Consider the following 26728-nt stretch of genomic DNA (forward strand, 5'->3'; position numbering starts at 1 on the left):
TGCACAGCCCCATCCTCAATTCTGTGAAGGGGCACCCACGTTAGGGACATGGAGAGTTGTACAGACAGCCTTGAAGCTGGGCTGTCTGCCTCTGGCGCCCAGCCTCTACAAATCCAATTTATTGACTCTACTTTCTAGGAAAGTTGCCCTCTTAAACAGAGACACGCAGTATTCAAATACCCTTAAAGAAAAAAAAAGAGAGAGAGAGAGAGAGAAATACTAATGGGAATAGCCTAGACACAGAAGCAGAAGTAAAAAAATCATTATTTAAAATTCCAATATGCATTTTAAGGTCCAAAATCTAAGTCAATTCAGGGCCTAGGGCCATCTGAAAGGTGGTTTTCTAAGTCCGAGAGCCTCAATGAGTGAAGTCAGAAACCAACTCGCCTCCAGAGACCAGCACAGAGGACCACAACCAGCTTATGGATCCTTGAGTTTCCACTTATAAAATATTAAATTTTGACCCTAGCAATCATTATGCTTTATTTCTAATACACTTAAAACCGATTTAAAAAAATAAAAGTGGCCTCTTACCAACTAAAAACCTTTCGATGAGAAGGAAGAAGGTTGTCTGTCAGGTCATCAAGTGCTCTTAAGAGGCCAAAGAATTGTTCTCTTTCAAATCCCTGCCCCTGGGTCGGGGGCACTGGAGGCGTGGGGAGGCGGTCCTCCTGTCACCCTAACAGGCCACAGTGAGAACTAGGAAGACCAAGTAGCAAAACTAGGGGTTGGTTCAGAAATGGCCAAATATGCAGACAGAGTCTGTCTAAGACCATGAAGACTGGGATCCCCTATACTCCCCGACCTCCAAGGAGAAAACCAGACACGGGGTCTGGAGTTGGGGAAACACACAGGCGAAAAGCCAAAGACAGCATCCTTCAGAAGCTGCAGAGGTCTGCTCACAGGGCTGGGAGCTGGGGGTAGGGCAGAAGAGGTCAGAGCAAGGACAAAGGATTCCCAAGACAAAGGGGGAGGGAGAGGGGACCAGGAGGAGAAAAGGAGAAGGGGCCAGGATAGAAGGGGGAGGAAGAGGTAGACAGAGAGGGCATGGGGGAGGGGAGGGGAAGAAAAGGGAAGGGGAGAAGATTGGGGGCAAGGGGAAGGAGGAGGGCTGGGGGGATAAAAGAAGGGGAATGGGAGAGGAAAGAGACTGGGACAGCTGAGTGTCTTGCAATGACTGCTCCCGTGATAACTGAGTTCAGTCTGGAGATTCTTACCCCAAAAGGGGAGAAAAGATTACAAAGACCTGTCAAAGTCAGAGTTTCCAGGATCAAATTCCATGAAATGATCCCTCCAATGTTTTTGCTTTTTTTTTTTTTTAAACTGGGGATTAAATCCAGGGGCACTCTACCACTGAGCTATATCCCCCCCCCTTTTTACTTTTTTAGACAGTCCTCAAACTTGTGACCCTCAGGCCTCTGCCTCCCCAGTAGCTGGGATTCCAGGTATGTACCAATGTACCACTGCACCCAGTTTCCAATGCACTTTGAAGGAGGCCAGTGTCCTCTGATAAGAAGCAGCCATGATCTTTCTCTTTAACAGATGAGACAAGGAATCCAGTATGATTGGCACCATTTTGAGACAAGTCAGGGACTACTTAGAGATAGTAATCACAGCAGTGACAACAATAGATGGCCAGCCCTAGATTGGGGAACTGCCCACTCACCAACCACATTAAGAACTATATTCCTGAGATGTCTCTGGACCACAAACTGTGAAACAATTCTTCTTATGGGTTCATTTTTTTTTTAAAAATAAATGACAATTTGCAAGCTGAAGCAATTTCTACTCGGAACTCTCTATTTGACTGAACAGAAAAACTATTTTCACATAATGACAGTCCTGAAAAAGTAACATACAAACAATGAAATGATGATGTGAAGTTAATTTTACCATATTAGTGAAATAAAAGAAAAAAAATGTATGACCACCTCAATACATATAGAAAAAGCATTTGACAAAATTCAGCATCCTTTCAGAATAAAACATTCAACAACCCAGAAGTAGATGAAAACTTTCTTAACCCAATACAGAGGGTCTATGACAACCTCACAGACCATATCAAACTCAACAGTAAATCACTGGATGTTCTGCCCCTGTGATCAGGAACAAGACAAAAATATCCACCCACTCTTGCCACGTCTATTCAACATTGTAGTAGAGGTTCTGGCCAGAGCAATGAGGCAGAAAAAGAAAGAAAGCCACTCACATCAAAAAGGAAGAAGTGAAGTCACCTCTATTCATAAATACATGATCTTATATGTAGAAAATCCTAAGGAATTCACCAAAAAAAAAAAACTAAATTAAAACTATTAGAACTAATACACAAGTTCAGTAAAGTTGCAGGATATAAAATCAATATACCAAAGTCAGTTGTGTTTCTATACTAGCAATACACAGTCCACAAATAGACTGAAGGAAACTATTCCATTTATAATTATCCAAAAGGAATAAAAATACTTAGGTACAAATGCAATCCAAAAAGTACAACACTTGTACAACAAAATCTGCAAAAAGAAATTAGTGTCTAAAGCAATGGGAAGATATCTCATGTTCATTAATATTGCTAAGATGTCAATATTCCTGAAATTTATCTACACAATCAACACAACTCCTATCAAAAATCCCAGATGCTTTATTTTTTACAAAAGTTAATCAGTCTTAAAATTCAAATGGAAACATAAGGGGTATAATAACATAACAAATATAATAGCCAAGGCAATCTTGATAAAGAAAAGCCAAGTTGGTGAATTCACACTGCCCAGTTTCAAAACTTAAAACACAGCCATAGAAATCAAGATAGTATGGTATCAGCATAAAGAAAGACAGATCAATGAAACAGAGGTGAGAGCCCAAAAATATTTCTCATAATTATTTTGGTTTTCAACCAGGCAATTCAATGCATAAAGAATGGACTTTTCAACAAATGGTGCAAGGACAATCAGATAACCTCTTGCAAAAGAGTGAGAAGTCAGACCTCCAGAGATCTTCCAAAAATTAATTTGAGCCCCAGCTGGGGCTGGGGCTCAGCGGTAGAGCACTTGCCTAACATGTGCAAGGCCCTGGGTTCAATCCTCAGCACCACATAAAATTTTTTAAAAAATTACCTCGAAATGGATCATAGACCTAAATGTTAAGAGTAAAAACTACAAAACTCTTAGAAGAACACACAGGAATAGATCTTCATGACCTTAAGGTAGGCCATGATTTCTTAAATATGGCACCAAAAGTACAAGTGATAACTTCATTACATTTGAAAATGACACCAGCAAAAAAGTGAAAAGATGGCCATAGAAAACATATGCAAATCATATATCTGAAAAATGACTAGTATCAAGAATACATAAAGTTGTGGCTGGGGGTAGAGTGCTTGCCTAGCATGCCTGAGGCACTCACTGGGTTCAGTCCTTAGCACCACATAAAAATATATAAATAAAACAAAGGAATTGTGTCCATCTACAACTAAAAAAAAAATTAAAAATATAAAGAATTCTTAAAGCTCAATAATAACGCACTGACTAAGCCAGAGTTCCTTCACCAGTCCTCTGAGCACAAGTGGCCTGTCACAGAACCTCTGTAGTGCAGTTACAACTTTACATACATTTGTGAAACTACATTCATGTCTGTCTCCTCAATCAGATTGCAAACCCCATGATGAAGGGGCTGCATCTGTTCACTGTCCCCAGCACTCTGCCAGCCTTTCATTCAATAAAAACACTGTACCAGACACTGTTAGGTGCTAAGCACCTGCAAAAAACATCACAGATGAGGCCTTGACCTCCAGCAGCTTCTGTTCCACTTAAGGAGAAGGCTGAAAATGAAATTATAAACCAAGGAATATAATCATTAGAGCCAGCTGGTGGTGCACACTATAATCCAAGTGACCTGGGAGGCCAAGGCAGGAGAATTCCAAGTTTGAGTTCCACCTGGGCAACTTAGCAAGATCCTATCTCTGAATAAAATAGAAAGTGCTGGTGACTTAGCTTAGTGGTGAAGCACTCACCCAGCCTGTGCAAGGCCCTGGGCTTGATCCCCAGGACTATTTAAAAAAAAAAATTCATTGGAGAAAATCGACATAAAATTGGTACAACATAAGTATTTGTCCAAAAAATGAGCAATAAGAACATTACCTAATTGATACTTGAATCCTAAAATTACAAAAGCAGCTTCCATTTATATCATGCCATAGTAAGAGCATGTTTCTGTTGGTCCCACAATGCTGTCTTCCACACTGGGCCAGATTAAATTCAAAGTTGTATAAACTCCCTGGAAAGCTAAAAGGCATTCTGATGTATGCAGTCAGGCCTGGGTGGCCTTTAATTCTTAGGACTAGAAAGGGGCAGATTTCCCCAGCTGTGACAGGAGTCAGCAGCCAAGGCTGTCTCATGACCCAGGAATTCTGGTGATTATAACTTGTGATTTTAAAAGATTCACAAATGGGTGAGGAATGAGCAAAGAGAAGCTGCAGGAAAAAAGTCCCCTCCAGTGTGCCAGCTGCTATGTCCTTCCCCACCTTTCCATCCACCCCAGCAGAGGAACAGAGCACCTTACATTGGAGAGTCCTGAGGCCAAGCTCTGAGCATTATTATGAAAACTGACTCAGTGAAAATCAAAAACTTTTCTTTTGCTCTTTAGGCATTTGACAAAATATTTACTGAGCACCTAGTATATGCAGGTCCTCCTGTGAGGTACTACATGTGCTGAGAACTCAGCAGAAAATGAACCCAACCAAAATCCCTCCCCTTGTGGAACCTACAATCTGTTGAGAGGAATGATCTCAACTTCTGCCCCATAAAACATAAGCAAGAATGGTCCTTGAAGTCAAGTGCCAAATGCCAGGTTTCCAGGCCATCTGCCTGTCCCTTACTGTCCCAATGAAGTCTCTTACAGATGCTCTTTGCCTTCAAGGGGCCACAGATAAAAATAGCAATGTCAGGCCACTGTGAAAACTGCAGATACAAATGGGTCACCTGGGGTCAGGGAAGGCTTCCCTGGCCAACTTCAGGTCAGAACTAAAAGGTGAGTAGGAATTAGCTGGGCCATCAGAGCCAGCTGGGAATGCCAGAGAAATCTGGGTAGAGAAGGAGCAGGCAGGGATCAGAGAGGCAGATTCTATGAGCAGAGGCAACAGTGGAAGCAAAGCCCTGGAGGAGAGGGAGAGAGCATGACCCAGTTAGGAAATTTAAAAGGTTCTAAATGGCTTTAGCAAGGGGAGGAGAGGCAGTAGCCACTTTGACCCCATGGGGAGCTCCTGAACTGGTTTTAAGTCCAGGGAGTGATGGGATTCAGTTTTGCTCTTTAGAAAGGTCATCTTAGCAGCAGAATAGAGAAAATACTACAGCAACCCAGCTCAAGAGGGAGATCAGGGAGAAGGAGAAAGGAGCGTTAAGAAAAGGTTCCTGCCTGAGCAGCTGAGGTCAATGGTACCCTCCATGTGGCTGGGCTCACAGACAGACCCTTTTCTTTGGAGGAGGAGGTCAAAGGAGCAGGTAGCAATGGTGGTGGTGAGCTGGCATTGCCTATGCATCCTACAATGAAAGGATACAAAGGGCAGTGCTGTGGTTTGGGTCTGGAATGCTCCACATGTTAACTCCCCAGCCCCTGGAGTTATTAGGAGATGGTGAAACTTTAAGAGAAGGGAACTAATGAGAGATCTTAGGTCATTGAGAGCATGCCCTCAGAGGGAATTATGGGACCCTGTTCCATTGTTCCACTATTTTGCTTCTGTCCATGAGGTGAGAGCTTCCTCTGACATGTACACCCACCATAATATACTGCCTCATTTGGGGCCCAAAAGCAATAGGCGAACTGACCGAAGACTGGAACCTCCAAAACTGTGAGCCACAATAAACCTTTCCTCTTTTTAAATTTATGATCTCAGGTATTTTATTAAAGTAATAGAAAGCTGACTAGCACAAGGAGGCAGGTGAGTGAATGGGTCCAGAGCTCAGAGACAGGTCTAAACCAAGATCTAGGTAGTGGTGGCAACCAAGACATAGCTCTGTTAGATCACCAGGGGCAGTCTGCCAAGCAAATACCAGGACCCACTTGAAGGGCACCAACATTCAAAGACTGCAAGAGGCTGGGCGTAGAGGGTACGCCTATAATCCCAGTGGCTCAGGAGGCAGAGGCAGGAGGATCTCGAGTTCAAAGCCAGCCTCAGCAATTTATCGAGGCACTAAGCAACTCAGTGCGACCCTGTCTCTAAATACAAAAAAGGGCTTGGGATGTGGCTCAGTGGTCAAGTGTCCCTGAGTTCAATCCACAGTATCTCACATTCCCCTGAAAAAAAGAAAAGACTGCAAGAGGGCAGAAGAGCCTGAAGTCCACAAGGTGGTTGAAGCAGAAGGAAAACTAGGAATGTGAGGACACCCAGAAATCAAGAGAAGAGTTTCAAGGAGGAAAGAATGAAGGTAATGCAGATCATTGCTATCAGAGGTCAAGAAGGCCAGAATGGAAGGTGCATCATTGACTTAGTACCAGATTCACCATATTGCTGGTGCTGGAGTAATGGTCTCAGGGGTCGGATGGCAACAGGGCCAGGATGAGGAGGCAGAGGACATTTTGGTGAGACTGGAAAGTGCTATGGCTGGGGCGGGGGGGGGGGGGTTGCAGGAAGTCTAGAAAGATGGCAGAGAACTGAGCATATTACAGGACATGGATTCCACAGGTCGGAGAGGCTGAAGAGACAGAGACAACAAATGCTGATCCTCAGTAGGGACACAAATCCAACTGGGTGACACAAACCAGCCTCAGAAAGAGTGTCCCTCCTTTGCTTAGAGGGAGGCAGGCCAACAGGACAGCACTTGCACCCAGTTGGGATCCAGTGTTTCAGAAAGACATGGGAAGCCTAGATCAGTCATCATGCCCAAAGGCCTGAAGAGAAGCCTAAGCAAACACAAGAGCACTCTTGGGCAGAACCTGTGACCTAGCTTTATTGGTTTATGGGGTCACCATCCTAGGTGATAGGTGACGGTGTGATTTCTCCAGCTGCTCTTAGAAAGCAGGGGCAAAGTTCTGTCAAGTTCACAAAGGAAGGGCAATGGGTGCTTGATGATGAAAGGACAGGGTGGAGGGGGAGAAGCCAGGAGCTTGGATGGGGCGAGGAATGTGTGCAGAGGGCTGGAAGGAGTGGAATTCAGAGAGCATGGCAATTATGCTCTCTGAATTATTCAGAGGTGGAACAGGCAACTCCAGGAGATGACATAGTCCAGGATATGCCTCAGGCAGTGGGTGAAGCAGGGTGGAGAGGACACTACTGGAGAGCCTGTGGTCAAGATGCTGGGTGAGTCATCAGAACCCAGGGTGATGTAGCAGGTGGTCAGGGGAGAATAATCTTGGGCCAGAATGCTCCTCCAGTCTCCAGGGACAGAGGCTGAGAGTCCGGGTTCAAAGGGAGGATGAAAAACACAAAATAACAAAATGTCACCCGCCAAAGGAACGCACTCAAAGTTCCCCTTCACTGAATGCATGCTATGTGCTGCCAACAAGCAAGATATTTATTAACTTATCTAGTCCCCACAAGCAGAATACACAGGCTTCTTCTATAGAAGGGAAAACTGAGGCTTGCTGGCTAAGAATTTTCCCAGGATCACAGAGCCTAAACATGATGGATCCAGAATTCGTGATTCAGACTTCCAAATACCAGTGCTGCTCTGCCCCACCACACTCACAGACAGACAGGGTAGATTGCATTATTTATGCCCCAGCAATCACTTATCCCCATGCAAGACCTCTCTAATTGCGCCTCACAGTATTTCCAAGGAGGAGGGGTCAGGGGCCGCCAGCTGCTGAGTAATGAGCCGGCTGTCCTCCCTGATGCATGCTCCCTGCAATGGAGGCTGCAGTAATTACCCAGAGCCCATTAACAAACACCCAGAGTGCGATGCGCTAATAGGACCAGAACAAACACATCGAAATATCAGCTTTTAAGGAAACTCCAGTGCAGAATTTATATTTCTAAAAGGGCTGACTTGATCATAACGCAACAGGAAAAATCCCTTCCTTCCCACATTTCCAAACAAAGCAGCCAGTGTTTTAACTCCAGAGACAATGGAGTTTCATTCTATGGAGACCAGCAGCTACCACACTTTAGGGTGTTAAAAAGTAGTGCCACGGTCTTGGGACAAAAAAGATAGGACAAAACAAGCCAAGGAGGTTATCAGAATCCATTTGATTTTAATAATTTGGCATTTATTTATTTGGATGTAAATAAGACACAATGGAAAGGCCTAGAAGAGTTAGAAATGTGGGAAGAAGTTTTTTCCAGGTTGACGCACTTTGGGTGTATTTGAGCAAATCTCAGAGCTTCCAAATAAGAGAAGAATAGAGAGTGGTTATCAGAGCCTGGGAAGAGTGTGGGGCAAGAGGGATGGAGAGAGGTTGGTTTAACAGGACAGGGGAGCAGCTGGATAGAAAGAATGACTCCTAAGAATCTCTAGAACATTAGGAATAATTACGGTGAAAATTAATTTAATATCTCAAAATAGCTAGTAGAGAGGATTTTGAATATTCCCAACACAAAGAAAGAATAAATGTCAGAAGTGATAAAATGCCAATTACTCTGATCCGATTATTACACATTGTATACGCGTATTAAAGTGTCAAGCTGTGCCCCGTGTGACATGTAAATGTGTACAATTACTATGTGCCAATTAAAAATAAAATCATACATTTTTTAAAAATATTTATTTTTTAGTCGTAGTTGGACACAATACCTTTATTTATTTATTTATTTTTATGTGATGCTGAGGATCGAACCCAGGGCCTTGCACGTGCTAAGTGGGCACCCTACTGCTGAGCCACAATCCCAGCCCTAAAATTATATTTTTTAAAAAATATTGGAGCTTCACATCATACTCGGGGAAATTTCCAGGCCCATCAATAGCAAGGGGGCAATGGGCAGCCCCTGAGCTCTGCACAGAACCTGCAGCCCCTGCCTTGGAGGCAACAATGCATTCAGAATCATCAGACACACCCCACTCACTGCAATCCTAAAATGGAGCCCAGCTCTCGTGCCAATTATTCTTACCATACTGGACCAGGAAGCAGCTTGCTTTTGTCCTCAAATACTTCAGACTCCAAGAGAACTGCAAGCTCCAGGTTTTGTTTGTTTTTTTTTTAATATATTTTTTTAGTTGTAGATGACACAATACCTTTATTTCATTTATTTATTTTTATGTGGTGCTGAGGACCAAACCCAGTGCCTCACAAGCGCTCTACCACTGAGCTACAACTCCAGCCCCTCCAGAGTCTTTACTGACAACCTGGGCCACATTCCCCTTGAAGCATCAGCACACACCTCAGGAGAGAACTTGGGAAATACTCCTGCAGGGCGAGCAGCTGGAACCCCACTCACTGCTCAAAAGTAAGAGTGAGTGAGGATTTTCTCTCTTCCACCCCGCCCTCCTCCTGGTCCTCAAGGCCAGCAGCATTGCAGGGAGGGAACTAATCTCAGATCACTGAGGTAAGTGAAAGTGATAATGATGAGCCTCAGATGAGCTGTTTAATGTTTTTAAAATCTCCCTGGTCCCTGAGCCTTATGAGAGAAACTGCTATAACCCAAGACATGAGGAAGTTGGAAACACACCTCAGGCAACCATGCTCTAATTTACAACAGAAATTAAAAAGCAGTACGTTTCAAATGGGTCACTGTACTCAGACAGAGACTTGGCAAATTTCATAGCATACACAAGGGTCAAAAAATCTTCAGAAAACTTTCAAGTTTGATAATTCACATAGCTGAGGTTAACTATAATCAATTGTCACTGATACTAGGCTCTGAAGCACTTGGTCCCTTTTGCTCTTTACACTCTGTTTGATGATTACCTTGGGCTCACTGATTTAGGGCGAAGTCTGAGATTTACCATCTTACTTCTGCAAAGTAATTTCTTAGCTACAAAAGAAAATAACATTCTCAATTCTGAGCACCCTCTGACTCTCCCTGGAGATAAAGATGCCTCTACTTGCTTCTTTGATACAACTGGACCCCAAGCAGTCCCTGGTAACTGCCTGAACAAAAAACAATCACGTATGACTATTAACACCAGAGGCTCTCCCTACAAGGACTTCTCATATGTGCAGCTGTCCTGAGCCTCCACCCCAAGGGTATATCAGACCCTTCCACTGAGCTACCACCACTCCCCTTCTCAGACTTCACTCCTGCCTCGCCTCACCTGGCACAGATCCACATGGAATCATTTTTAAGTCAATCAATTGGCCAGACATGGTGGTGCATACCTATAATCTCAAGGACTCGGGAAGCTGAGGAAGGAGGAGGCCAGTGTAGGCAACTTATGGAGATCCTATCTCAAAATTTAAAAAGGGCCTGTGCTATAGCTCCGTGGTAGAGCACTTCCAGAATTCAATTCCCAGTACCCCCCCCAAAAAAAGTCAATCAATCGATGGAATTCCCCTTGCTCAGCATCTCCAGCAGCTTCATTACACAGAGATTAAAATCTCAACTCCTACCAGGCCTGGCAGGCTAATAGGATGTAGCTACCCTGATCATCTCAGGGCCTCCCTCACATCTTTTCTCCTGAAGTCCCATACCCTCCAGCCAGCACTGGTCTTCTTGCAGGGCCTTCTGTACATGCTGTTTGCTCTGCCTGGGAAGCCAGGCCTCCATATTTTCCCATGGCTCATTCCCCTCTATTCAGTCTCTGTTGTCCCATAACCTCCAAGGGATGCCTTGCTACCACCACTCTGTCCTCTCCCCTAGTCACTACCTGGGACCACAGCCTACACTCATCCATGTGTCTGTCACATCTGTGGTCAATGTCACACTGTAATGACTGGCCCAGGAAAGCCACTCCACATATACTAAGCAATCATTCATCGACCCATTTTGCCAGGAAACCCCTGACTCCAACCAAAGATGGTTCTTATCAGCTCATGATCTATGAGGTCAGGATCACATGTTTTTTGGAATCAGCAGAAACCACTCAGCAAATACACCTGGATACTGCAGGTAACCATGCTGCCCGGGGAAGCTAGGAGCTCTGGCGCCCACATCCACTAGTCTGTACAAGCAGGAGTGGCTGCTGATGCAAGGAAAGGCCTCCTCCTTTATGATCCCCCTTCTCCAGACAAAGCCAAGAAGTAAAGGGCTGTTCTTGAAGTAGGAGAGAGGAACTCTTGAATTCAGTTGCCCAGTTCAGGATCTCTCTTCTCACTCTGACCTTACAGTGTTAAATTTTTGGCTTGTTGTTGTTGTTGTTTCCCCAATCTTTTTTAAAAACTGAGCAATGTTTTAAATCCAAAAGTATTTTTCCAAAATAAATATTTAACTTTATTTTAAAGAAAAAATGCCCAGATTATAGAAAGTTTTCTTAAAAGGTGCTTCTGAAAGTTGCAACTTAGAATAAGAAATACCCCTAATGTATGCATTATATTATTTCATTATTTTTGAAATATAAATATGATCAGGTAATTTTGTCATAGTTAGAAAACTAACATCAAAACATCTGCATTTCAAAATAAAAAGTAGGAAACTTTCCATAATAAAGCTACCAGCATTCTGAGCTTTAGAGTATACACCTGAGGTAATCTCACCTAACAGTCCATTTGCTGTAGAAATATAGTCCTCCAGAGCAATAATTTATATCAGTTTGACATTGATTCTACCTTGTGATTCTGAGACATGTGGTTACTCTAAAAGGGAGGAGAGAGGGTGAGGCCACATGGAAGCTTTCTGATAAAGCTGATCAATAAGAACCAGGGCAACGGCAGCAGGAGAGGTGATAGGTCAACAACAACACACAAATGGGTGTGTGAAAATCATGTGTGACCCAGGCTGGCTCTCCAGTCTGTTCAGGTTAAAGTGGTCCTTCAGGACAGCTGCCACTGCTTGTACAATTCAAACAGGTCCTTGTCAAAAAAGATCACACCACCCTCAGATTTACCTACACTCCTAACACTTTTTATGAAAAGGCCAAGATTCCCTTTTAATCTAAGAGGGGAGAACTTTCCTCCTGTCCCACTATGTCCTGCTGTAGTTCCACATGAGGTTAAATGAAAATGCCCTTAAAGGAGAAAAGGAGGAAGTAGAAGGTGGATCCACAGATAAGAGTGAGAACACAGTAACATAGAGGAAGAAGTGGGGAGGACAGAAAAAGAGGGGCTGAGGGGGAAAAGAAAGAAAAGGAAATGAGGAGAGAAAAACCAGTCAGATAGAGGATAGAGGAAGAAAGAGAAAACACAGAGAGTGAGGGAGAAAGTGAAAAAAACAGCAGGGAGTTTAACAAACACAGAGGCTAGGAGAGGCACAAGGGGAAAAGCACGGAGAGAGGAAGAGAAAGTTCCTGGGGAAAGAATAGTGATCTATATCATGGAGAAGCTGGTGTTAGAGCCCCTCTTGTTCCATGTACTGTATTATGCCATATGTGGGAAGTGAACAAGCCTGGAACTCCGCCTAATAACATCTGCTGCTGACTTTAAGAGCCCTAATAATAGCACAGCTGGTGTCCTCTGCTGCATGAGCTCACCGCCCACGTGACTGCTCCTTCCTTGGCAGCTACTCCAGAGAAAGGAGGTACCCGGGGGAAGTCCCGCCTTCCGCCCGCCCTCCCCAGCCTGGCTTTATTTCCCCCAGGGCCTCCATTCTTTCCTTCCAGAAACCACTCCCACCCGCTTTCCTGGGCTGAGTTACTCAGATTCAGCAGTTCCTCTGAATAGGCATCTCCTTAACAAGAAAAGCAAATATCAGACATCAAAGGTGGGGACATCACTACAGATCTTACAGGAAATAAAAGAAGAGTAGTTATACCAATTAATTCAACACCGATGACATGGACAAAGTCCTTGAGATAGACTACTTACCAAAACTAACAACTAGAAAAAGAAGATCTGAACAACCCTTCATCTATTCAAGAAATAGAGCTCCTAATGAAAACCCTTTCCACAATACAAGGAGAGGCCAGTGTGCCCCCAGTGCGCACTGCTGCCAAGGTATGGCCCCCTCCAGAAGCACAGGGGACTCCAGGTCTGGGGAGGCAAGTCTGAGACCCGGGAGCCTTTCCTATATGAGAAGTGTTGCTAGGAGGAAAGGCAGCACAGGAGAATAGTGAAGGAGGCGGGAGGTCAACCAAGAAGTGGTTCACCTGGCGGGAAGTTTTAACCCTCACTTGTGCAAGTCTTGAAACAAATTCCTATCACAGTACACTTTTAAAGGCCCGCTATCATTTTAAGAAACTACACCTAAGCACAGAACGGGGAAGAATTTCAGCCTCTAAGGGGAAGCAGAGCTGGAAGTGCCAAAAGGGAGACTCCAATTGGCACTGATGCTGGCTGTCTCCATAGCAATTGGAAGAGGAGCTGAGAAACCTGGGATCTCTCACTCTTGGTCCAGCAACGCATCCTGACTGCCACGAAGGGCAAAGTGGATATGAAACATGAGGTTTATTCACCAGAAAAAGACAAAGGTGGCTACACTTCAAAACCCACACTTGGTGACATGCAATAGCATGGATGGGTTTGTAGGCATGCAGTACTAAGGTTAACAAATTACTAAATTCCATTCCTGCCTGCAGGTAATTATGCAATAAAAAAATCACACGAGAGTTAGAAGTGAGCAATCATTAACCTTCCCTACTGCTAAACACTGTTACATACTGAAAGACTGTGTTTTACTCCTTGTTAATACCATAATAATAAGTTACCTAAATGAGTTATGTAAACCTTTAACAGTTCCATATTTTGATTTATAACATCAGCTGTGAATCACTCTTGCTATGAAAACTACAAAACTTGTGAAAATTCAAAGACAATGATTCAACTATTTAAGAGCTACCATAAATACTTCATAGGTCATTCTCTTGAATGTTTAGTACACTGAGAAGATCCCTCTGCAAGACACCACACAGCTGTTTGCATTCATAAAACCCTGAAAGACCTCAACATAATCAATCACAACTTCAGTCTCTGTCCTTCCAACCTGTCTTTTTCCTCTTTTTGGGTCTCACATCCAGGTCAAGTCTCAAGAGATTCCCCCAGCTCCATCTTCAGCCCCTGCCGAACCCTGTTGGGCACCTGAGGCAAAAGGAAAATACATAAATATTGATCCTGTCTTTTAACTTTTATATTTTGTTTATCATGGATTTTGTTAGCACTTGGGGATTTTTTAAGTATTGTATTAAAATATTACTTATCTGAGACTGGGGATGTAGCTCAGTGGTTGAGCACGTTTACCATCAGCAAGGCCCTCAATTTGATCCCCAACACCACACACACACAAAAAAAATATTTAATTACTGAGTTTATGACACCCTCTCTTATATTTTGTACCCTAGGTAAGTGCCTTCAATAGCTTCACCCTAGCCCAAGCACTGGCCCCCAATAAAAACAATACATCCTTGGGCAGACAGAAGACAGACAGACAATACCCAGGCTTCATTAACTACCCCAAAGACTGAACAACAGCTGCCTCCAAGACCATCTACCAAGGTATGTGTGTTCTAAATGTCTTTAAGAGGTAAGTGGTATGGAAAACACAAGTCAGAGAATAGTGAAATTCCATGGAAGAAATATTTTACATACTTTTGCACTACTATCTGATAGTTGACAAATCAATTAGACCCTTCCATTTTCTTATACACTGAATGAACCCCATTAATTTTTACTTAACATGTTCATCTTATACTGTGGATGCACTTTTTATGTAACCACAGTTCCGGCCTCCATCACCATAGGAAAGTTTTGCCTGTTTCCAAAGTCATATGTGAGTACTTCTGTTTGTGGTGTCTTTTGCTTAACATTCTGTCTGCAACATTCATCCATTTGTTGCATGTATTAGTGCTTCTCTCCTTTTCACTGCTGAGGAATACCACAGTATATGATTACATCACAATTTGTTTATAGAGTCACCCATTGATGGCATTTGGGTTGTTTCCAGTTGGGGACTACTGTGAGTAAAGTTGCTATGAACTAGGTATATAATTGCTTGTTTCTGTTGACTACTTGACCAGGAGAAGTCAGTAAATCTTTGGTCATAAGGCATACGTATGTTCAACTGTAATAAATATTAACAGATTTCCAAGTGGCTATTCTTTGTACATAGTGTGTGATGCTTGTAGTTGGTCCACACCCTTCCCAGCACTTGGTGTTGTCAAATTTCTTATTTTATCCATTCTCATGGGAACTGCATAGATCTCCTTGCTCAAACAAGCAAATTACAATTCCTCTAATTTTACCATGATTCTATAGTTCCAAAAATGCAAACTATAAAAAAAAAATCACAAAAAGGTACAGTAAACTCTCTATTCAGGGCTAATTTCAAGAATCATAAAATATAAATATCTGTGAGAGACAGCATAGATGTGTTGGCAAGGAAACTTGCAAAATGTTACCAACACCAGGAGAACTCCTGTATTCAACAGGTTGCTATAAAATGGCTAAGCCAACATCCCTTCTGAACAATGGAAAACCAAGTGATACAACCACAAATATTTGCACATCTACTACATATAAACCAACTCAAAGGACATGTTAGCCTTTATCTCACTAGGCCTCCAGCAACCTGTTGCCAAGAGAACTGTCCCACCCCTGCCCCCACCCAACCCCCACCTCCACCCCCAGCATTTCTGATCTAGTCCCAGACTCTGCTCCCTCCTCTAAGTTTTTCTACCGTGACATCATTACAGTGTCCACAGTATGATCCCCAATCCCTCACCTCAAACTTGGATCTCCGTTCCCAGTGTCAGTCTCAAATGTCCCACTACCCTGAACATCTCCATTTGGAAATCAGGAGCACCTCATGGCACATTTTAAACAGTGCCCTCTGGGTCCTTGCACCAGTACAACTGAGTTACTGCAATCTGACTCAGAAACCTCAGTCTCACCCTTGGCTCTGCCCCTCCCTCATTCTACCGGCCCCCCCCCTTAGCAATTGAGCCTCAGCTTTTCTCCTCAGTGCCACTCAAACACACCCACTTCCTTCTATCCACACTATCACTAACTCTCCCAATTGAAGTCACTACCCTGTCACCTTGAGTATAGCCAGAGTTTCTGTGGCAGGGCTCAGTCACAGAGGAGGTAAAGGAGGCCAAGCACCCACCATACACTGGCCTGGGAAATGTTCCCAAGGTGAAGCCAGACACCTCTCCTAATGCCACCCAGACCTGCCATGGGCCTTCCCTTGGGAACTCTGCAAACTTTATCCCTTTTCTACCCCAGTGACCAAATGTGGATGCAGCTTCTGAGTTTGTGAGGGAAATTCTCGAATTTGCTGATGATCTCTGCCATACTGCCTCCTAACAAACACAGAATTCAGTATACCATGAAGAATTGATCATAAGATAACCAAAGTCCCAGAAATATTTATAATTGTTTTTATTCCTTTCTATCATTTCTAACATCAGGAGACCAGGTAACATTCAATAGTGGTTAAAACATTCCTCTTGTACTAAAGTAATCTGTTTTCTTTTTATGTAAACTACTTTCCTATCTTCCAAGTACAGAATAAACACATCTATTGCCCAATGATTTGCTTTTTCACGCCTTTTACCCACTGTTGTAATAATAAAAACATTCTGCTTGTTTTTCTCAAACAGAGAGCTGTTTTTCTCAAATATATAATAACAAACTACATTTTTTTCCCACAAGAGATCTTTGGAATGTCTTGAGATTTGTGTCCAAATACCAAGTACAAAGGGAATTTTCTAATGCCTTGGGACCACTGCAAAGTTAACCCTTTCTTCTGAGATCCAAGGCAGGGAAATTAGTCATCCAGTGAGCAAAAACCATCCGTCACACAATGCCTTAGGCCACAGGGACTTTTCTGGTTAGTGCTACAAAGGTAAAGGCCAGCACACTCCCCCAGGGCCTGGCGCACAGTGATGCTCCCAAATTATGTGTGGATGAATGGATCAGAAGGAGCCCACTAACAACAATAATAATAGCTAACACAAAATGCTTGCTGGAGCTGGTCACGTGTATTAATTCATGTAATCTTCTTAATAACTATATGAGGTAAACATACGAGGCAATGATTCAGGACTACAGAAAGAGGAGTTTGGGGGTTGGGATGTAACTCAGGGTACAGTGCTTGTCTAGCATGCGTAAGGCCTTGGGTTCAATACCCAGAATGCAAATAGAAACAGGATTTGTGTGTTGTTGTTATTGTTTGTTTGTTTGGGGCAGGGGTTTGCTGGGTTAACACATCTAAGCATCAATCTTCAAGGGGGAAAAAAGAAACACGCTTCATATATATGGATGGTGTGGTGCACTTCATCCAGACTGTTAAATCTAAAGTTTTTTATCTTTTAACTAATGAATGAAAACAAAGCTACAGCCCAGAACCATACTCATAATACTCAGCATTTTATTTAAAATATATTCTGAATGCAAAAGTTGAAATGATATACCCTCTACCTGAGGGACACTTTTTTATTTTTTCTCCTCTATCCTGAAAGCCAGTAAACCAGCTGTCTCAGAAAGTCTGACTCCAGCTATGTCACACACAGACCAAACTGGTGAGTCATACATACAGCAAATTGTTCCTTTTCCTCTTCCCACCCTCCCTCCAAATCACTATAGTGTGTCCTCAATCACAGGTTTGGTTTTTTGTTTGTTTACTTGGTGTTTTACATCCCTTGGCACAATTTCTAACTTTGTAACATGACAAGAATCTTCCTGTCCCTTTAGTTTAAGTAAACCTCCCATTTTCTTCTCAGATTGAATTTCTGCAGTGCAGATAAGGCCCACATCTTTAGACCTTTCACTTGATTAAAAAAAAAAAAAATGGCCCTTGATATTCTCACTGTATTTCCAAATCTCGGAGATACCAAATCACCAACTCAAATTCAAAGTCCAACAGGCTAATCAAAGTTATTGTAAGAATTCTATATTCAGAATCATGAAATGTGGTTGGAGATGTAACTCAGTGGTAAAGCTCATGCCTACCCTGCACACAGCCCTAGGTTCAATCTCCAGCACCAAAAAAAGAAAAAAAAAAATCAATATACTGGTTTACTGAGTTACCTTTCTTTCCTCTTTAATCCATCAACTGACTCCAATTTAAAATATAAAACATAAGGGCAAAGAATGGAGGGAAAGACCTCAAACACTTGCAGCTTCTAGGAATCATATTTATTCACATCCCTCTGCACTTATTAACATAAATTAAATGCACTGCCCCAAGAGTTTAACAGTAATCAGGAGGAGCGTGAGTCAAAGCAAGGACTCCTAATATCCCATTGCTTTTCAGGAATTTCTCCCAGCTCAAAGCAAGGCAGACTATGACTGGTGCTGGGAAAATACCAGGATGAAGGGAGAAAAGTGGTTATATTTCAAAAGAAATAACCACCTCACACCCATTAGGATGGATATTATTACACACACACACACACACACACACAGTGTAAGTGTCAGTAAGGATGTGAAGAAACTGAAATCTTTGTGCACTGCTGGTGGGAATGTGAAATGATAACAACCATTGGTGAAAACAGCATAGAAATTCCTCCAAATATTAAACATAGAATTATCATATTATCCAGCAATTCACATTCTGGGTAAATGGCCAGAAGTGAAAGAAAGAGATTCAAATAGATCTCTATAAACCAACATGCATAGCAGCATTATTTACAGTGTCCAAAAGATGGAAGAAACCCAAGTGTCTGTTCCTCAGTGGATGAAATGATAAACAAAATATGGTATATAATCAAAATGGAATATTATTCAGTCTTAAAAAGAAAATTCAGGGGCTGGGGTTGTGGTTCAGTGGTAGAGCACTTGCCTAGCATGTGCGAAGCCCTGGGTTCGATCCTCAGCACCACATAAAAACAAAGAAATAAAATGAAGGTAATGTGTTCTATTACATCTAAAAAATAAATATTAACCAAAAAAAAAAAAGAAAATTCGGGATCTGGGGTTGTAGCTCAGTGGTTGAGCGCTTGCCTTGCACGCATGAGGCCCTGGATTTGGTCCCCAGCACCACATAAAAAAACAAACAACAACAACAAAAAAATAAAGATATTATGTCCATCTACAACCAAATAAATAAATAAGGAAATTCAGACACATGTTACAACATGAGAGAGCCTTAGGGACATTGTTAAGTGAAATAAGTCAGATGCAGAAGGCCATACTATACAATTCCACTTACATGAGATACCCAACACAGTCAAGTTCACAGAGACTGAAAACAGGGTGGTGGTTGCCAGGGGCTGGCCTGGAGAAATGGGGAGAGTTAGTGTTTAATGCATACAGAGTTTTGGTTGGGGAAAACTGAAGGTTCTAGAGACGGAGGGTGGTCATAACTGCACACAATGTAGATGGACCTAAGGCTACCCAACTGTACACTTAAAAGTGGTTAAAATGGTCAATACTGATATGTATATGTTTTATCAGTTTTTTTTTTTTAATGGAATAATAGACACTGCATTAGGGACATTCTGTTATCTCTCAGACTGGGGGACTTGGGCACCCCTGGGACAAGAAAAGAAGAATTTAACAAAAACTGGTTACTTCTTCCATCTGCACAGTGTGGGGAATACAGAGGGGACTGAGAGCTCTGTACCTGCTGGGAAGGCAGGATGGGAGGCATGTGCTGGGCTCAGATCTATTTATTCTCTACCTAGTTCCCGTTCTGTCATTCTGCGCTTGTGATCTCTCAAAATTAGGGTGAATGACCCAGCACTTCAGATCTGCTCAACAAAGAGTGGGTGGGTGGATGCATCTACTACTAGAAAATGTCTATTCCTGCTCTGACATATTTTCACTAACTTAAAAACATCACCCAAAGTTTTGGGTGTGTGTTGAGGGAGGGGAGGGTGTACGGGCCCCGTGTCCCTTCCCTCTTAGATCCTCCCATTTTACAGTCCACTGCACAGAATTAAAGGAGAGGGGATGGGGAGAGAATGGATTCAGCAATCTTTTCTAAGAAACCCTAATCCCTTTCCTTTCATTGCAGGACAGGAGGCTGAATGAAATACCCAGAACCAGCTCTCTCAAGCAGGAAAGGGGGCATGTGTGTGCTGCCACTCGCTCTTCCCAACCTCTGCAAAGTGGCTTTGAAAAGAATGCATCTCTGCACACACAAAGAAGCATCCCACCTGAGGACACGTTTAAAATGTAGACTCAGATTTAGCAGGTGTGGGGGCCTGAGATTCTGCAGGCCTAAGAAGTTTCCAGGTCGTGCTGTTACAGCTGGCCCAGTATCCCTGGTTTGCGTAGCTGCAATCAGCTTGACCCAGGACAAAGGGAACCAAAAGTCATGCAGAAACAGCAAAGGTCAAGGTACCCCCCCCCCCCCCGCATAAATACTGTCGTCTTCCACTGCTGTTCTCGCCAGAACACAGACACTTGATTCCACCATGAAGTTTTGGCATAAACAGATTAGCTGTCTTGTGGTCATTCATCACACTGATCCTCAGTCGATGCTCCTGGAGATCAAAGGAAATTGTCCTCCCCACTCCCCAAAAGTTCCCCAGTGGTCCTCAAATTCAAGGATGGTTTCTACATTTGTTGCTCACTTGCTCCTCAAGGTCCAAACTCATGATTCCATAAGACAGGTGATGTCTCCTACATTCTAGGGAGACATTTTATCTTTGGTCACATTCAAAATGAGAAATTATTTGATAATGACCCACAATAAAAGGAGGCAAGTCTACACAAGATCATATCTATTCTAGTTTTTTGTTTTTTTTTTTTTTTGCAAAACTTAAGTTACCATTGAAAAATTCAGACTCATAGTGTGTGTTGTTGACATTAAAGAACCACTGGCAAGGACTGATTGATTTTTACCAAACCACCAAAAGAACCAGTGGAGAACTTCTAAAAATCTACAGTTCTCCACATGTATTCGTGCTTTTTCTCTCAAAACCCAGAGAAAGAAGAAAGAAAGAAAAAATAAAATCCCATATCCCTAGTTAATATCCATTTTAAGAGACAGAAATAAGCCTGTGGCATTGTGACTCAATGTAGGATTTCCTAACAGCTAATCTGTGTGAACATAAGTCAGGAGACAGTGGCATTTTTTAATCAACATAAGCAGCTATCTAGTAAAGAAGTCTAGTCATTAAGGAATGCAATAAGAATGAAGTGTTTTGAAAGGTAAGCTAAAGAGATGCTATTCTGCAAATGTCAAACTATTTAATCCAAGTTTTCATGGTTATTTTCAAATAATTTTTTTCTAAAGAAAGATTCTAAAGTCCCCTGAATACCCCTAGCATAATCTTACTTAACATTGAAATCCAGGTAATTTATATTCTGGCGGTTTTTAAATTTACTACTAGATCTATTTCCCCTCAATGTTGGAGCATCCTTTTCAGACATTTGTACAAAATCCAATTCCTCTGAGTAGATTGCCTTCTGCTTTTGAATGTCCTAATAAATTCTGGAACTAGAAGAGACCCTAGAAATTGAGCTCCAGGATTCCCAAACTAGGGTGCACATACTCAAGCTGAGGGGCTCTCCCAGGACCTCAAGAAGACAAGGTGCATCTTCAAGTGCTTTTTGACTCTGACAGTAAAATATTTTCATATTAAAACAAGATATATCCAAGCTGGGTGTGATGGTATATACCTTAGTCCCAGCACTCAGGAGGCTGAGGCAGGAGGAGCCCCTGAGCAACATAATAAGACCCAGTCTCAATAAATAAATTAATAAGAAGCCTTCATTCTATTCTTATCAAAGGAACTATTCAGTTAACACTGAAAAGTGTTAGAAACCCCAGGCTAAGCTCTGAAAATTCCCTTTTCAGGTTTCCTTTGCCCTGAAGGTAATAGGGACAAATTCAAGAAGCATCAACATAATCTATTTCACAGCCTCACACCCTGAGACCAAGAACTCTCCCAAGGATGTTAGTGGCCACCTGAGAAGTCACTGCCATTTGTCAGTCTTTATCAAGTGGATGTCCATTGCTTCTTAGAAAAACTCTGATCACCAAACAGGTTAAGAGCAGTCCTTCCTAGAATGCTGAACCAGAGCCTAAACAAGGATTTAAGAGTCCCCTTCCCTTTCTTCCACTCAGGTACACTAACAATCACATAATGAGCAGGGCTTCCCAATGAATAATGCCACGCAGCCCTTTATAAAACAAAAGCCTTTCTTTAAGAAGCTGCACATCATACCTCAGAGACATCCAGATGTATATACATGCTATTATGTACGGTCTGTTCACTAAGATTTTGAACTTTTCAATACTGAAAGTGGCCTCCATTTGGATACACCTAATAAGAAGGCAGGTCAGAATAGGGATCATTGTTCAGAAAGAAAGAGAAAAGGAGAAGGAGCCCATTGACAGTGTATCTATGTGTGACAGACAATAATCTAAGACTAAAAAGTCTAAGAACCCACATGTCTCTTCATATGAAGACAGTTCCCCCTACCATCTCCATCTTCAAAAAGAAGCATGATTTTGTCTTCCCTCACAAAAGTCATAGTGCATACTGGATATAAATGAATACCCAGAGTCCATTTTCTAACACAAGGATCACAGAATCATCATTTTGAAGAGATTGATCATTATGACATTAACCTCAAGTTTATCAAACCTCCCAACCACCTAGTGTTAAAATGCAGTGTGCACAAAACGCATGAGTGAGTATGTGCAACCCGCAGTGAGTTTAAGTAAACTGTTCGACACCCAATGTCTTCCTCATGTGAGCCCTACAGGAGAAGAAAAGTGGCCACCTGCCTGCTCACTCTCCCCAGCTCTCTCATGAGCTATATGAGGCAACAGAACAATCATGTCACCCACAGTGGATGAAGCAGAGGAGCCCACGGTTCATGCTTCACCTTGGGAGCATGAAGTCAAGATGGGGAGCCCAGATGGCTAATCCAAGAATGATCAAATAATCACAGAGGCCTACTGCGTGCAAAGCCAGGGGCAGGGCCTCCAAATGCAATGACAGGAACAAAGGCCGAGTTAGATGGCAAACCATGCGGGGCAGTTATTTGGAAACTGAAAGTTTAGATCTGCTTTCAATGTGAATGATGCTCTATTATTTTCAAAGCCCTTTTACATTTTCTGATTTGACACACACACAAAAAAAAAAAACCTAAAAAGGAAAAAAGGTAATAATTACTCTAACACCTGCTTTATTATACCTACTGGTACTCAGAGAAGATTATTAAGTCACACAGTCCAGTCAGAATGAGACTCAAAAACCCTCCCAGGTCATTCTGTCAAATTTTTATGGATACTTTGATTTAAAACACTGTCTCCTTAATCCTTACAACACTTCAATTTAGTTTGCTAGGGGTTGGGGGAAGAACATGGGGCTAGCAAGGAAGGGGCAATCCAGAAGGGTAAAGAGCCAAACTAGAGATATTAAGTTAGGGCCCAATATCACATACCCAGTAAGGGCAGCAAGAGCAAGGAGCTAGAATTTGAATCCCACTCCAAGGCCAATGTCCTTAACTCACCGGAGTGAGGAGCAAAAGCAAGAGCCAGGATGGAGACACCCTCCATGGAGAGCTGAGCTCTCCATGGGAAACTGAATCCCACAGGTCCCTGGAGCATCAAACAGGAAACAACTATGGTGCTGGGGCCAAGCTGAAACCCAGCTCTTGCCAAACCCCCTGCACCCAGACTTGGGCTTTCTAACCCAACTCAGCATCACCCAGAGCCAACTCAGCTCCCCAGGGGCTCTACACTTGTCTGGGCTCCTCTGTGATAAAGCTGGAGTCAGAGATCAAAGAGCACTAAAGCATGACCTAAGAGGGAAACAGCCATCTGTCACCCTAGGTCTACCTCTTAGAAAACCTCCTAGTTAAGCTCCCTGTCTTGGGAAATCCTCTCCCCTGCAGACCCACAGCAGGGCTGATCAGCCAGTGCATGCAGTCTAGCCACCTCCCTCTTGCTGCTCTGGTAGTTGGAAATCAGAAAGAATACTGGAACTACCTTGTTTCCCTATAGTGTCTGCTCAGACTCACCCCCAGATCACCAAAAGACCCTGCAGAAAAGGGTATCAGTCCTGGCTACACTCTGCAGGCAGTATTGATAAGGTTTACACATTCCACTGAAGCAAACAAAGTTCTAGTGAAACACATCAGAAAAAAATAAAAATCAGAGGCCTAAACACTCATCTTTTGTAGGCTCTCAAAGTGGACGCTAATTTGTGTCTGAGCAAGTGCAGCGACAGTGTTCTCAAACAGGAAGGTTTAAGGGATAGGTCATCCAGTTCCTGGTTGCCTAACTTTGAAAGCTTCCCTAAACACAACTTTACCAAAAAATAAAAATAAACAATTCATTTCACTAAATCTGTTTTCACCTGCAAAAGGCTGACCTTGGAGGTTAGAATTTTAAAACTCGGGTCAAAAAAGTGACAAAGTGAACTTGTTAGTTCTCAGGATATCTAGGGGGACCCTATAAGGCTATATGTCTGGTCCCTGACATGTTCAGATGGAATTTGCATTAAGTTACGCTTCTGAGTGGAATCGGGGTGCTGCCGCGCTCTGGCCTGGCTCAGCCCTGGGCTCCTTGAAGGTCGCCTCACTGTCACCTCGGGAGTGCCAGCGTCCGGAATCCAGGCCACGCGTCGTGGACGACACGATACCCTAAGGATACCTTTTTGGGTCCCCAAGGGCCTCCGACAGGTGCGGCCAACGCAAAGGGTCGTACCCGCAGGGGCCCGGGCCCAGCCTCTCCCGCCGCCACTTTCGGAACACCCGCGTCCTTCCCCACCCCGCGCTAGATGCGCCTGAAGCACCGGTCTCCAGACCCCGGGCTTACCCACAAGAAGCGCCCGGAACGCGGCCCCGAAGCAGACAAGGTCCCGGGGCCTCTGAAGCGGGCTATCCCAGCGCGGGGCTCTCCTGGCCGCTCCCTCCGCGTGGTGTTCGGTCCGGCCCGGCCGCCCGGCGGCTCCGGTCCCCTCCGCTGCAGCCTGCCGGGCGGCACCAGGACACCGGCGGCGGAGCTCGGCTTCGGCGCCGCCTCCTCCGGTCGAACGCTCGCCGACCTGCCGCTCCTGGGCTGGGGATCCGGGACTTGGGGGTCGACGGGGTGCTTGAGAGTCCCCGGCGCGTTAGGGATGCACTTGAGTCCACCGCGCCACCCTCCCGCGCGAGGGCCCTCTCCCGGGGCGCCTCGCTCCCGCCGCGCGAGTGTCACGGGCTCGGGGTGCGCCGGGGCGGCGGCCGGGTGGGTCCGGGGTCGGCGGCCGGGGGCGCTGCTGCGGACTCGGGCACTGAAGCGGGCGCCGCGGCGCGGCCTCTCGCCATGGCTCCCCGCGGCCGGCGGCTCGCACCTCCCCTCCGCGCTGCCGTCACCGCCCGACGCGCCGAGCCCTCCCTTCCCCCGGCCCCGCCCGCCCCGCGCCGCCACCTGCGGGCGGCCCTCCAGGATGCCCCAGGCGCGTCTGAGCCGCGCGCGGCCGCTCCCCTTCCGCCTCTCCAGGCAGCCCTCTGCCACCCAGGTGCTTTTTACCGGCGCCGCTGGGCACGTAGAAGTGTCCTGGAAATATCTGGGTCGAGAAAAGCTTATCGCATCTCTGCTGCGCATTTATTTACTTCTGGCACTTCTCGGTGTCGATCTAAGAGTCAAAGCAAAGAATGGGACTCCGGCGACCTGTCCCGCGCTCGGGGTGTATGTAATGAATGCAGTGGAAATCCGGACGCTGGGTTTCTGTAGGGTCGGCCGTCCCCTGTCAGGCTTACACCCTGGGAGTACTGACCCAGGAGAGGGGGAATGCGGACCGGCAATCTGAGCAAGACGCTACCAAAGAGTAAGGGTAAAAGTGGGGTTGGGCAGAGGAGGGGAGCTCAGGAAACCATCCAGGAAGTGAGCGCTCCCAGGCCACACTCTTATGCAAATCACTTGTGGACGGTTTAATGGGAACAGCCCACATTAGATCATTTCCAGTTGAGGCTGCCTAGACTAAGTGTCCAGCCTCATCTCTGCTCAGAGAATATACAGGACATTGGGAGGACTTGGAGAGGACTCAAACTAGAACCTAAAACGCAAGGAAACTAAACCCTATAAAATTTAATTTCCCATACTGGAAAAAGATCTGAGAGCAAGTAAATAGTAAAAATTGATTGTGGGGAGCTTAATAGATACTAACTCTAAGGAAATGTTATTGAGAACTAGATTTTTGCCTGGAATCTGTCGACTTGCTTATTAGTAGCAAGGGGGAAATAGTAACTATGCAAAAGCGCAGGTGGACAACATCTTGACTAGGCAATTCAAGGTTAACGTTACCAATGATAGCAGATGGGTATCCTGTCCTTGGGAACATCACTTCTGCAGTATACTCAGGAGAATGCATAGCCTGAATCCAATGATGATGAAACCTCAGAAAAACCTAAAATGAGGAACATCTACTAAAAGCGGGTGGGGGCCATATTCTTCAGTGTCATGAAAGACAAAAGAAATCTTGAGAAGTGTTTCAGATTTAAAAGTGCCAGAGTCTAACAACTAAATGTGTTACCTGCACTAGATCCTGAATGGGGCAGAAGGAAGTGTTATAAGGGACATTCCAATTGATAAAATAGAAATCCATATGGTAGATTGAAGTATTGGATCAATGTTAAATTTACTAACGTTGATATCTTATACTACATTTATATACAAAAACGTCTCTATTCTTAGGAAATACACACCGAAGTATCATTAAGGGGTGAAGGATCATGATGCAAGCAACTTAGCTTACATCATTATAGGAGAAAAGACATCTTGAGAGCAAAAGGTGATAAAGCAAATAGGCAAACTTTTATGGGTGCTCTGGATACAGGGTGCACTGACACATTTCTGTAAGTTCAAGTTCATTTCTAAACCATTTTGAAA

General features: G+C 43.9%; 1 protein-coding gene and 1 long non-coding RNA gene across 3 annotated transcripts in view; one reads left to right on the forward strand and one right to left on the reverse strand.

The window, feature by feature from the left end:
* Positions 1 to 25720, reverse strand: part of LOC110599009 (uncharacterized) — a 61088-nt gene extending 35368 nt beyond the window's left edge. The window contains exons 1-2 of one of the 2 annotated variants that reach the window (XM_078038077.1): positions 24674 to 25720; positions 13939 to 14028 (exon numbers count right to left, since the gene is read on the reverse strand). In XM_078038077.1, the coding sequence (XP_077894203.1) occupies positions 13969 to 14028; positions 24674 to 25444 (831 nt within the window). In that variant the 5' untranslated portion in view covers positions 25445 to 25720 and the 3' untranslated portion in view covers positions 13939 to 13968. Of the gene's footprint in view, positions 1 to 13938; positions 14029 to 24673 lie in introns of those variants that run through there. The other variant, XM_078038078.1, reaches the window with a different exon arrangement.
* On the forward strand, positions 12606 to 20610 carry LOC144375034 (uncharacterized). The gene is made up of 3 exons (XR_013434340.1): positions 12606 to 12948; positions 14289 to 14442; positions 19907 to 20610. It is a non-coding gene; the product is annotated as an uncharacterized LOC144375034 (long non-coding RNA).
* Positions 25721 to 26728: the final 1008 nt, after the last annotated feature.

Source organism: Ictidomys tridecemlineatus, chromosome 2 (genome assembly GCF_052094955.1).
Source record: "Ictidomys tridecemlineatus isolate mIctTri1 chromosome 2, mIctTri1.hap1, whole genome shotgun sequence".
Lineage (NCBI taxonomy): Eukaryota > Metazoa > Chordata > Mammalia > Rodentia > Sciuridae > Ictidomys > Ictidomys tridecemlineatus.